Source organism: Natator depressus, chromosome 1, assembly GCF_965152275.1.
Source record: "Natator depressus isolate rNatDep1 chromosome 1, rNatDep2.hap1, whole genome shotgun sequence".
In the NCBI taxonomy this organism is placed as follows: Eukaryota; Metazoa; Chordata; order Testudines; family Cheloniidae; genus Natator; species Natator depressus.
The window spans coordinates 213,417,630-213,430,944 of record NC_134234.1 but is presented as its reverse complement, the minus strand read 5'-3'; the positions used below and the strand labels follow the sequence as shown (position 1 = coordinate 213,430,944).

The 13,315-nt window shown below is 45.6% G+C and overlaps 1 protein-coding gene across 1 annotated transcript in view; it reads right to left on the bottom strand.

Moving 5' to 3' along the window:
- Positions 1–1,774: 1,774 nt before the first annotated feature.
- LOC141974905 (antigen WC1.1-like) overlaps positions 1,775–13,315 on the bottom strand; it is a 52,692-nt gene continuing 41,151 nt past the window's right edge. The window contains exons 13-16 of the mRNA XM_074934952.1: positions 8,942–9,025; positions 7,740–7,829; positions 3,375–3,518; positions 1,775–2,118 (exon numbers count right to left, since the gene is read on the bottom strand). Of these exons, the coding sequence (XP_074791053.1) occupies positions 1,952–2,118; positions 3,375–3,518; positions 7,740–7,829; positions 8,942–9,025 (485 nt within the window). The 3' untranslated portion in view covers positions 1,775–1,951. The remainder of the gene's footprint in view (positions 2,119–3,374; positions 3,519–7,739; positions 7,830–8,941; positions 9,026–13,315) is intronic.

Here is a 13,315-nt window from a genome sequence, read left to right as displayed (position 1 = left end):
AAGAAAAAGATGTTTGTTTATTTAAAATGGGGTTGTTTGTCTTCTAAAAAGAGTTGGCATTAATGTTTAAATTGTTAGTGATTCAGGGGCCTAAGCTAGAGATAAGTGTGGGTGTTTAAAAAAGTATTTTCTTGCAAACTGTTGGTTTGGTGTTTTAAACTGCTGGGGTGTGTGTGTGTGTGAGTTTGTGCAATACATAGGTGTGGTTTTTTAAAAAAATATATTGCTTTTTTTTTTTTTTAAGTACATGGCTGCAAACTATTGGTTTGGTGTGTTGCAAACTAACAGGTGTTTCTGGGGAAAATGTGTTTTAAAATGGATTTTAAAAGTTGGTTTTCAAGCAGTTTGGTTTTTATTTTGCAAAATGAGATGTGTTTTTAAAAATGTTTCTGGGGTTCTTTTTTTCAAGTGGTAGAAATAAACTCAAAATCTGTGTTTGTTGTACAGCCTGAAATGGATTATTTTGTTTTAAAGCTATGACTATGTGATCTGGTTCCATGCTAAACAGTAACTTTAAGCTGCCTTTCACCACCAGGCCAAGGTTAAAAACCATTTTGAACTAAAGTTGTGCTCAATACTGTTAAATTACCCCCCCAAAAAAACAAACCCAAAAAACACAAAACCAACCTTCTGGTATTACACAGGTTGCATAGGGATTTGGGGGTAATATTAACTAAAATGTTTGCTTGTTCTTTAACCCAAAGGCCCAAACACATGTGGGGTAAAACAGAACAACCATGTGCCAGCAACCCTTCATCCTGTGGTAGAAGGTAACTTTCTGCAGTTGGCTTTTAAATACATGTGGGTTTATTGAAAAGTATTTTGTTGGAAACCGTTGCTTTTAAACTGCTGGGGTTTTAGGGCTGCAAACTGATGGTATGGTGTGTTTCAAACTAGCAGAGTGTTTTTCTGTGCAAAATGGTTTTTAAAAGTTGGTTTTTAAAAGCAGTTTGGCCTTTATTCTGAAAAAAAAAAAAGAATTTTTTTTTTTTTGAAAAGGGGTTGTTTGTCTTCTTAAAAGAGTTGGCTTTAATGTTTAAATTGTTAGTGATTCAGGAGCCTAAGCTAGATATAAGTGTGGGTGTTTAAAAAAGTATTTTGTTGCAAACTGTTGTTTTGGTGTTTTAAATTGCTGGTCTGTGTGTGTGTGTGTGTGTGTGTGTGTGTGTGTGTGTGTGCAAAACATAGGTGTGTTTTTTTAAAAAAGTATATGGCTGCAAACTATTGGTTTGGTGCTTTTCAAACTAAAATGGATTTTAAAAGTTGGTTTTAAAGCAGTTTGGTTTTTATTATTTTCTATAAAATTCATTTATTGTCCTAGCAGAAATATTCATCTTCCACATTTATTGCTACTGGAGAATTCTTTTCACTCTTTGTTTAATTTCAGGTGTGAATTATGAGGGAGAATTTCTCATTTATCTCCTTGGATTCAATGAAGGTTACAAATCTGAATTAGGTTTAGGAACAACCTTGTTGCTCATTTCAGAATGTTCTCTTCCTGGTTTTCCGCTTTTACCACATGCCTGATAGAACATTCAGTGTAAACCCCCCCACCGTCAAACAGCCGGCCATACGCAGAGGTGGCCCGCCCTTGTCTCTTGGTTTGTTGTATCTCAGCCTCTCCCTGTGATGAACTCTGGGAACTGCACAATTCATCTGGCAAGAAAAACTTCCACTATGGGGAAGACTTTCAGAAAGGATTTAATATGAAAAAAGGCAAAATTCAAGATGAAGAAATTATAGGCATAAAAAAGCAGGAAACTTCAACCCCCCCTTCAAACGGTGGAAGATTATACAAAGAAAGTTTATGAACCTTTTCCAACTCCCACTAGTATTTCCTGCAACTTCACACAAATCTTATAAAAAAACCTGCTTTGTCTGTCTACCAGGCAGGGACTGTCTCTAGGCATCATAGCGGAGGGAGCATTTCTGAGAGAAAAAAGCAAAGCATTTATATCATCACAAGGTTATTTTTTTCCCAATCAAATCGTTCTGATATTGATCCCCCAGAGTCACCATGTTCCACATCATCATAACCTGTGTCTCCAGGAAGCGGGAGTGGGGTTTCTCTGTCCATCCCAGAGACAACTTCACTCCTTCGCGAGTGCAGACTCCCACCTGAGAATACCAAGGGAGACACATACAGTCAGTGGATCCACTCTATGGTGATCGGCAGGAGCAGAGCAAGGCGGCGTTTACAGCAGTGGTTCTCTAACCTATTTGATCACCCCCCTTCTTTGTGTCCATTATAGTTGATGCCCCCCACCCCCACCACACAAGTACATACACCAATTAAAAGAAATCAACGTGCAACTCTCACTAAATATGAACAGCAGTGGGGCATTGAGTCAAAAAGAGCCATTTAAGTACATAGCTCTCCATCCACCCAGCTCTGAAGGCAGCACTACCGCCAGCAGCAGCGGAGAAGTAAGAGTGGCAACGCCATACTCTGCCATCCTTACTTCTGCGCTGCTGCTGGGGGCCGCGCTGCCTTCAAAGCTGGGTGCCCGGAAAGGAGCCGCCGCTCTCTGCTCTGGCTTCTCATGCCGTCCCAGAATATATTTTGTGCACCACAGCTGAGAATCTCTGCTCTACAGTAATGGTTAGGAATTGTTCCCCCTTCAGTCTTCTGGCGGGTCTATGACAAGTTCAAATCCATCATCTCTGTAAATAGTCTGGAAATTAAAACCTTTGGTTTCCAGACCAGCTAACACTGCCAAGTGAGAACTCTATTTACCTGTTACTTCCGGTAGAAAACCCAAGCACTTATCAGCCAGGAGCGCTTAGTTAAGAAGATCATAACTCACTCTGCCCTAACAATGAACATAAGAACATTCTTCTTATCAAGTACTAAGCAATGCACATTTCATCACCACTGCACCTCTTCTGGATTTTTCCATGAGCCGATGGTCTCCTTGCTCATGGAAAAATCGGGAGGGGAGGGGAGATTTTCGCCAAGGACAATAGGCAAAGCCCAACTTTTACAGGAGGTGTCATGGGCTCTTTAACATTTGCATAGCAGTAACAGAACTTTGGTTCACAGGATTCTGCCCAAAAGATACACACGCAGTGAAGTGGTGGGAATCCAGCACATCCAGGGTGTGGCAGCCACACAAGGTTTGGAACCTAGAGGCAGAAGGATCCTAGGTATCTTGCTGGTTTGACCACGAAGTACCACCCAGAAGGGACCCTGCTGTTCCTCCCCCCATGGCAGGCACTGAAGCCTCTGCTCTCAGGGAATGGAGAGATGAGAGAAGGTGAGATTTTCTCACAGGCATTGATTTGTCCAGAGCTGTTCCCTTGCTGTGTACCCCACATTCCCAGCCCTCCCACTCTGCAGAGACAGTGCGAAGTGTAAATAGTTCTCCACTCACCTGTCTGTGAATCCCTGTGTCTGTCACTCACCCCAGTGCCTTGCTCATCATTCTGCCCTGAAGCAGGGTCACGTTCAGAGTCAGACACTTCTCTGGCATCATCATAACCATCCCCTGGGACATCTCCAGGCAGGGCAGGGGCATCTGACGTGAAGATGTGAAGTAATTAAGAGAATAGTCACAGTGGAGATAGAGTTAAACTACAAGCTGCAGATGCAGCAGCCTCACTGGTCCCTGGGGATCTCTCAGGGCAGTGAGAGGAGCCCTCTCTGGAACCCTCCGACGGGGCATTTAACGTATCACATTGATTTGATACATTTCAAGAGCCAGTTGAGAGGATCCTAGAGCTCCCAGATGAGGAGGGGGAGTTCTAGAAAGAGGTGACTGGGATCTAGCCTAGAGGGATTGCTCCACAAAGGCATTTTGTTACAATAGTTATGTGTTCTCCTGATAAAGTTCACCTCATAAACTGCCATCAGTCTCCAACGTACTGACACCACTGGGAGCTGAGCCAGCTAATAAGGGTGGGACATGGGCCTTTGCGTGTAAAATCTGCATGTCCCACCCATCCCCTGTCACAGTCAGGGCTGGCCTTACCATGAGGCCAACTGAGGCGGCCACCTCAGGTGCCAGACTGTGGAGGGGTGCCACTAGGACCCAGAGTGTAGAAAATTGTGTCCGCTGCTGGTGCATATGTATTCTCTCTGCTCTAGATGCACAGAGATGGTGGAGTGCTGTGCTGGAGGAAGGAGGGCACAAGAGACATAACAGGCAGGCAGGAGAAAAGGGGAGAGGGAATAACAGAAAGCAGCAGGAGCTGCAGGGAGAGAGAGGAGGAGGAGCCTCTTATGTACCTCTTTAGCACCCCCAGGAGCCTGGACTGATTAACACTAGCTTCTCAGGGAGCTTCCTGTTTCCTGCTGCTTCCCTGAACCCACTGGAGGAGAACAGGCAGTCAACTGAAGTAGTAGGAGCCAGTTAGGCCCTTAAGACGCTGATATCTTCCCACACTCAGACCCTGCTACCAGCCTGCTTATTTGTCCCCTTCAATTGAGTGTTGAGAGCCACTATAGCTGGCACAGAACAGCAATCATGAGTGAAAGAAGAAAACGCCCCTCTGGGGCAGCATTCAGAAAAAGAAAGAAAGCAAAGGAAGCTTTTCTATCTAAGCAGGAAGGAGCTCTCCTGAGATACATAGACTCAAATGTTCATGGTGAGCCTTCCGGCCCCAGTGAGGAAGTGAGTGGTGAGGAGATGCCTGATCTTCCAGTTAGTCAGAATGCAGGTGACCTGGCAGCTACTGCAGCACCCTTATCTCCATCTCAAATGGATGTAACCATGCACATTCCTGAAGAAAAGTGTAGATCAGAGTGTGATGGAGGCACAAGAAACAGCTGCTGCTGAGTTTAGTTCCTTAAGTCTAGATGATCCAGGACTGTGGACCCACTTGAGCAGTAGCCTGAGGGACTTCCTTGTACTGCATGGGCCACAGCAAGTGAAAAACTTCATGTTCCCCAAAGACAATGAAAACAGAAGTTTCCATCCAACACATTGCTAGCATGAAATCCCCAATGGTGACAAAGTGGAGAGGCCATGGCTTATGTACTCAAAAACCCAGAATGCTGCATACTGTTTTTGTTGCAAACGCTTCCAGTCTAATGTTCCAGCCACACTGGGGTCTACAGGAACAAAGGACTGGAAAAATCTGGCTAGAAATCTGGCATGCCATGAGAAGGCAGCAAATCACCAGAGAGCATTCCACAAGTGGAAAGAGCTTGAGATGAGACTAAGGTTTAAGGCCACCATAGAGGATCAGCATCAAGAGAAGATTGCATCAGAGTCTCTTTACTGGCAAAATGTTCGGAAAAGGCTCATTGCTACTGTGAGAATGCTTGCTACCCAAAACCTAGCACTTCAGATCAGCTGTACGTGCCAAACAATGGAAACTTCCCTCAAATTGTGGAGCTGATGGCTGAGTTTGATGCTGTACTCCAGGAGCATCGAAGAAGAGTCACCACCCAAGAAATGGACACTCCCTTGGAAAAACAATTCCAAATGAGATCATACAGTTACTGGCAACAAAAGTCAGTTGCAACAGATGATTGTGGCAGATCTGAAGTCAGCAAGATATGACTCTGTTATTCTGGACTGCACACCTGACATCAGCCATATGGAACAAATGACTTTAATGGTGAGTTTTGTAACAACAACAGAACCTACTGAAAATGTCCCTGCAATGGTGACTGTCAGAGAGCATTTTTTAGAGTTTATTGACATTGATGATACTACAGGAGCTGGTATGACAAATGTGCTTCTTAAAAAGCTGGAAGATAGGGGAATTGAGATAGCCCTGACCTCTCATGTCAGCTACGATAATGGTTCCAACATGAGAGGAAAGAACAGAGGAGTGCAGACACGGATCCAAGAGTTAAACCCTCAAGCTTTTTTTGTCCCATGCAGTTCTCATTCATTGAACTTGGTGGTCAGTGATGCAGCATCAGCTTCTCGTGAGGCTGCTGAATGTTTTAATGTAATTCAAAGCATCTATGTATTTTTCTCTGCATCAACTCATCTATGGCAAATTTTGAAGCATTCAAACACATCTGGGAACATCCTCTCTGACACTGAAACCACTGAGTGCCACATGATGGGAAAGTTGAGTGGAGGTGATAAAGCCTATCAAACACCAAATTGGGAAGATAGATGATGCCACAGTTGCCATTGTGGAAGATAATGCTATGACAGGAACTGTTCATGGAGAACAGTGGCAGAGGGAAATGGAATCACCAGAAACATACATAACTTCCAATTTCTGTGTGGCTTAATGTTGTGGCATGGCATACTGTTTGAAATAAATGTTGTAAGCAAGAGACTCCAAGGTGTTGACCTTGATATAGCTGGAGCAATGGAACAACTGGACAAAGCAAAGTCAGACCTACAGTCTTACCGGTCAGATGAGGGATTTCAAAACATTCTGAAGAGTGCACGGAAATTGGTAGAGGAACTTCACACTGAAGCTATTTTCCCAACCATTCAAGAATGCAAGAGTCACCGAAGAAGAAGACATTTTGATTACGAGGCACGGGATAATCCCCTAAGAGACCCCAAACAACAATTCAAAGTTGAATTCTTTAACCATGTGCTAGATTGTGCAATACAGTCAGTTGAAGAACGTTTCATGCAGCTCAAGGAACACAGCAGTCTATTTGGAATGTTGTATGATATTCCAAAACTCCTCACTATACCTGAAGAAGACCTACACCAGCAATGCAGGGCACCTGAGACAGTGTTGACACATGGTGACATGCGTGATAGTGATTTAGGTGATGAACTGAAAGCCCTTTCAAGATACATTTCAGCAGGATCAGCTCCAAAGGCTGTTCTGGAATATATGTGCACAAATAAGAGCACCACCCTCTTTCCAAATGCTTTTGTTGCTCTGCGCATACTTCTAACACTTCCATTAACAGTTGCCAATGGAGAACACAGCTTCTCCAAGCTGAAAGTTAATAAAAACACATCTACACTCCACAATGACACAGGAGAGGCTGGTTGGCCTTGGAATCATCTCAATAGAGCATGAGCTGGCCCAGACTGTGGACCTTCAGGAAGCAGTTCAAATCTTTGCAACCAAGAAGACACAGAAAACACCACTTTGATTATTCAAACAGATAAAAATGCCAGTGTTTACTATGCAGAGAAGAAAAGTTACATTTGCTGGTCAGGCATTTGAAAGTTAAGTGTTACTTCAAAAATTTTAACAAGGCATTTTAAGTTTTTAGTTCTCCTTTATTGGGGTAGGTAGCAGAGCAGTACCATGAGAGGAGTAGAACAGGAAGAAGGCAGAATTGAGACCTTTCAAAGTTTTGGCCCAAGCCAGGGGGGCATCATTTGAATTCCCCACCTCAGGTGCCAAAATGTTGTGGGCCGGCCCTGGTCACAGTGTCTATAAGTTGCTATAACAGAATCCCAGGAAAGGTGGTCAGGGAACATTGCAGCCTTGATGACGTCTCTGCTTCGATGTGCCCTCTTTACAGATGGTGAGTAACCCTAGTGATCATGTCAGTGAGGGTCACAGGGCAATAACCTGAAGCAAGTACCATGTGGGCAGCTCCTGAGCGAACTGCTCCTTCCATCCCTGCAATGAGCCTCTGTTATGACTTAGGGCATCACACACTTCCCTACCCCTGGGCCTCCACACAGCTCTTGTAATGCACCTGGTCAGTGCCCCCAGCGTTACGCCAATAGAAAGTACTGGTGGGGAACTTTGTGGTTTTCTAAAAAACCCCTATTGTCCCTGTTGGGGAAACATATTTAGATTTTGTCAGTGTGACGTTGCTTCCAGAAGGCAGATTCACTGCTCACCTCGGCCATCTGGAGTCTGGGGGACGTCGTTCAAGGCAGGCTCCTCCACATTATCGTAATCCAACTGAGACCCTCCGGGGGAAGCTCCCTCTGGAACAGCAAACAGCACATTCAGCCCAGGGCACCAGCAGCATCTCTTCAGTGCAAGTAGCCCTTATAACTAGAGCTGTGTATCGTGGCATGTGTGAGGGGAAGTCAGAGGGGCCCAGGGTGAGAAGGGCACAAGTCATAGAACAACAGTGAAACAGGAGTCCCAGAAATAACAAGGGGCCAATCCTGTCCCTGCAAAATCCAACAGCAGCTCTTTTTTGTGTTTCCGTGGGAGCAGGATCTGGGTTGTGCTGAGATAACAGGTTGGAACACGGGCGCTGCCAGGCCAGAACCGGCCTGTGTGAATCCAGCTGATCTCTGCAGACAGGTTTGAATTTTTCTGTTACACTGGGGAGGGGGAACCTCCCCCCTGCAGGAATTAAAGCTCCCACTGGGAGGTCGCTGGTGTGATCCTTTGTGAGCTCCTGCTCTCCACTGGCCTCTCAGGCAGTCCAGGGCTCAGCTTGGCAGCGCTCCAGCTTCTCAGCAGAACTGGCTCATCTGCTCAGTGTCTCCTCCCCCAGCGACAGGCTAAACTCCCACAGGGCCAAATTCATGGACTCCCTTGAGAGCAACTGAGGTAGAAACGCCGCCCCATTTACAATTAGAGATGGGCCCAGGCCGGGAAGTTCACATCCAGGGGTTTGTTTCAGCTTTTTATAGCGACAGGTGCTAGCTGAAAACAGAGATCCGGAGCTGGGGTCAGAATCTGCAAATCCCTCCCTCCCTCAAACTTCTGGTGGGTTCGGATCAGTGAGTGGGACTCAACTTATCTGTAATTATAACACAGGACAATCTTCCCTCTCTCTCAGAGATGTGAGTTGAGCTCCACTGAGCTCTGACACCTTCATCCAAAGAGACTGACCCGTCTCCTCCAGCTCCACACCTGGGGAGGTCACTGAGAGCCACTCCCAGGAATGTGTGCTCAGGAGATGGTCACATGTTTCTATCCTGAGATTCTGGCAGAAATCCTGTTCAATGGGATTAGACCCCACCGTGTAAAATGGGAACCGTGTCGGGGGAAATGGCTGCAATTGCAGCCAGTGTCCTAGAAATTCTGTTCTCTGCCCAGATTTGGGTCTTTCGGCCTGAGTCTGCCCCTCCCCCATTACCTTGTTCTGATCCAGGGTCGTTTTCCCCCTCGCTGTCCCCGGTGTAATACTGCAGCTTCGTCACTGAGTCATCTGAATAGGAAGCTGGAGAAACGAGAACCAGAAATTCATCACAGTGACAGCAGCTGAACTGTGGGACTGGGAACACATCTGGGGCCAGGGGCAAATTTTTTGGTCTCAGTTTGGTCCTCCTTCCAGAGAAGATGCTGAATCACAGCGACTCTGAGCAGTGAGAGGCTGATGCAGACTCCCAAAGAGAAATCTCCATTTCATTAAGGAAAATGTGACTGAGAGTATATACAATCTGACCTGAAGGATGCTGGTAATTCACATACCCTGTGGGGTGAGTGAAGGGCACATCTTTGGCTATGGGCCCAGGGAAGTTCCACAATGGTCCTGTCCACCTCAGTCACAGAGAAGACTCCTCCTTCTTAAGGACAAATACCCACCTCCCCCATTGATCATAGAATCATAGAAGATTAGGGTTGGAAGAGACCTCAGGAGGTCATCTAGACCAAGCCCCTCCTCAAAGCAGGACAACACCAACTAAATCATGCCAGCCAGGACTTTGTCAATCCGGACTCCATGGTTAGGCTGTGTATAATGCCCGAGGAGTTTACACTTGTTACTTGGTGAAATCTAAGTATAGAATTCACAGCCAATTTGCGGTTTGTGCCCTGTTTCCTAACAGTCTGCCCTGAGCCTGGTACTCATGAACTTGAGCCACAGCAGGACAGCTGGACACAGGCCAGCAGAGGCCAAGAGCAGAGTCTGTGATTCACTCTAGCCATCTTGGCTGTGGTGCTGGGGGATGCCCTGAGCACAGCACAGCCCTTGGCAGAATGTTCCCATCTGACATTGAGACAAAATGGCACAAAGGATAAAAGGGCCAGGACTCAAAGTCATGAGAAACTCCTGGACTGATCTCTCTGTTCCGGGGGCAGGAAGGAGCCCACCCAGCAGCAGTGGCTGTGGTGGGAGGGGGCCACAGAACATCCCCTGCCCCAGTGCTCCAAAGCAGTTTTCAAATGATAGTTTAGCCTGGCCCCAGACAGTCACTTTCTTGACCCATAGCTGGTTACACTCCAAGGCTGAAATAACAATAACCGTCCCTACAATTGGGACTTGCAGAGTATGGTGAGAAGGAAGCCCATCTTCAACCGTCTACATGAGTAACTGCTGGTCTCACCACCACATTCACAGCTAGGGCTTGGAGAGAAACAGAATTCTAGTTTGCTGACAATTGTAAAACAAATTTAATAAATGATTTTGGGTTGAGCCAAAAAGGACTTTTTTTGAAAATTTTGGCTAAGTTAAAAGTTAAAAAGAGAGAGAGAAAAATTCATATTGAATGAAACAATTTTGGATTTTTTGACATTTTCAAAATGTTTTTTAATTGTTTGTTAATACAATAAAGGAAATGTGTAACTGAAAAGTAATTGCAAATTGAAAAAAACCCCAAAATATTCTGTGTAGAAAATATTGAAACAAAATGTATTATGTGTGTCTGTGTTCGGAACAATTTGATGAAATTGATGTGAATTTTAAAATGTTTCGGTATCTGAGTCTGTATTTTTTTTCACTGTTGTATTTGTGTGGTGAGGAACATGTGTAATCACTCACAGTCAGCAGCAACATTGAACTCTTTTATTTTGTTTGTCAGGAACTGCAAAACTACAGACGAACTGCCAATTAGCAAGGAGGAAACTCAACTGAACCCTGAGCAAAATCTCTTCCTTCTAGACAACAACTGGTGGGTACTAACAGCAGTCTTCCTGGTGAGTGCCTTCCCCTTCATAAAACTACAGTGCCCCCATACATACATAACACTCCTCCCCCCTTTGGCAACACAATCATCCAGCCATCATGCGTGCTCTCGCCTGCGCTGCGGTCTCTCTACAATACTCAGCAGGGCCGGTGTCTTTGGTGACTGCGATTCAGCATGAAGCCCGGCGAGACAGGAGCGTTGTCCCCTTCGAGTAGCGGTTTCGATGGGCTCAGAGAGTCAGAGGCTGCAGGCTGTACTGATAATGAAGAATGGCTCTAGAGGAGACACATCTGAAGGCTCCTCCTAGAGTAATGTTGCTCGGAGATGAGCAGCTTTTCAGCTGGTCAATGTGGTGATGCCAAACTTGTCCATTGGCAATCTGGACCTTATATGAGATGGAACCAGTGACCTCAATGACTGCTGAAGGAACCTACCTCCATAACTTCAACCAATACACTTTCTTGTCATGTGAAGGAACCGCAGGCTAGATGATAGGGAGGAATCCAGAGCAGGATCCTGCTTGTGTTCCAATTCCTCAGATAGGTCATGGTTGAGATGGTGAACCCATGTCTTAAGACATTGTTCCATGAGTAGCTCAGCTGGGCTAACTCTGGTACTTGGGCATGGAGTGATATGTTGTGTAATGAGGAATCTGGCAAGCCTTGTCAGCCAGTCTCCCTTGATGATCCTCATTATAGCATCTTGGTTGTCTGCACCATCTGTTCAGATGGATCATTTGCTTGGCGATGGCATGGGGCAATGGTCACAGCTCGAATGAGGTTGCTTTTGGTGAAGTCCTTGGACTCGTCAGAGGTAAAAGCAGTTCCGTTATCAGATACGATAGTATCTGGTGACAAATGAGTCATGAACAATTGACGCAGAGCAGTGATCATTGCAGTAGTACTTAGCATGACACTCCACTGTTGCATTTGTGATGACATGACTGAAGGTGCTGGCTTGTTATTGGAGAGAATTGCTAGATGTGTCTTGCAGTCAGTACGAATCTCAAACAGACTGTAAATGTAATTGTGGAATTTCTTGTCTTCAGTAATGGCAGTGAGATCATCTTTATCAATTTGTGCATAGTTTCTCTTAGAGTATGTAGTTGATACATGCCCGTTTTCTCTCTGGAAAGCGATGGCTGAGAACAGCTCCAACACCATAATGTAATACATCATAGGTAATGATCAATGGCCTCTGTTTGTCGTAGTGAATGAGGATCATCAGACATCAGTAACTTCTAGACATTCCTGAAGGCTTCTGCATGCTGACAAGTCCATTTCCTTGGAGCTCCCTTGTCAAGAAGGCAATGAAGAGGTTCAGTACTTGTTGCCTTTTTTGGAAAAAATAGTGGTGGAAGTGTTGGCTGGATGTGAGGGGTGTATGTACCCCAGAATGCGATCAAGCTAATTGCTACCATATCATGTGCATTCAGCCACTATGACTTAATAAAATAGAACCCCACATAGTTTTGGGTTAATTTGAATAAGCAGGCGTCTGAAGGCAAAGTCAAACACTAGCTGTACGCTGGCATTTTCTGCTAATCAGAATGGGAGGAGGGGAGAGAGAGTCAAAAATTGAGACTGAAAGCAAATAAGTGGAAGAGAACCTTGAATCTGGGCGCCTTTGATATAGAATCTTATTATGATTAAGATTGTTAGGAATGTTTGTTGATAAATTGTTTATTGATGTTAGGAGAAAGTGATGACTCAGTAGGGGTCACTATGATCTATGTGTTTTGTAAAAGTTAGTTATAAAAACGACTAGATATAGAATGTACTTTGGAGCAGTCCTCTGAAGGTGTCTGTAACGGGGTTGGCACCCACTTCTCATGAGTGCCCCCTTCTGGTTGAGCGTGTCTGTGTTCTTTAGTTCTGGTGACTCCTTTTTGTGGTTCTCAGGTGGGTTTGTCAGTGACACAGCGCTCCGGCTGAGTCACACTGTCTGCCTGTTAACCAGCATAAACCCCTTTCGGGTATAGAGTCCACCGAGGCCTATTTCAGTACCCCTCTGCTAGTGTCTCTCTCTAGCCCTCCCTGGGCTTTTGTCTTTAAGTAGTCCAGCCCTGGTATGGGGCTGTATCCCCAGGGCTTCCTCCCTAGAGACACTATCTTCCTGCAGCCCTCCCCAGGCTCAGTCCCTACTCAGTCCCAGCAATCAGCCAGGAGCTCCCTCAATGCTCCCCCAGTCCCTGCTAGCAAACCATTCATGGCACTGCTGGTCTTCCAGGCAGCTAGGACTGCAGTCCTTTCTTCTGCTCCAAGCAGCAACTAACTACTGCTCTGCTGTGTACCTCCTTTTATATGGCACTCGTAGGCCCTGATTGGCTGCTTCATCTGCAGCCACTCTAGCCTGCTTGGAGGACCACTCCACTGCTCTTTCCCTAGGATGGGTGTGGCAGAACCCTGAGGCCTCCAGCAGGAGGCTTTTGGGCCTAGTCCATCGCATCACAGTGTCCTAAGAGAGACATTTTTCCTGACACCTTTTCTCCCCAGCAGGAAAGCAACTGGCCACTGCCGACCGGCTGACAATTACTCAATACCTGCCAAGAATTTAGGTAAATGTTTGGGATGTTCTATTCCTTTTCCTTATGTCTCTGTGTGCTT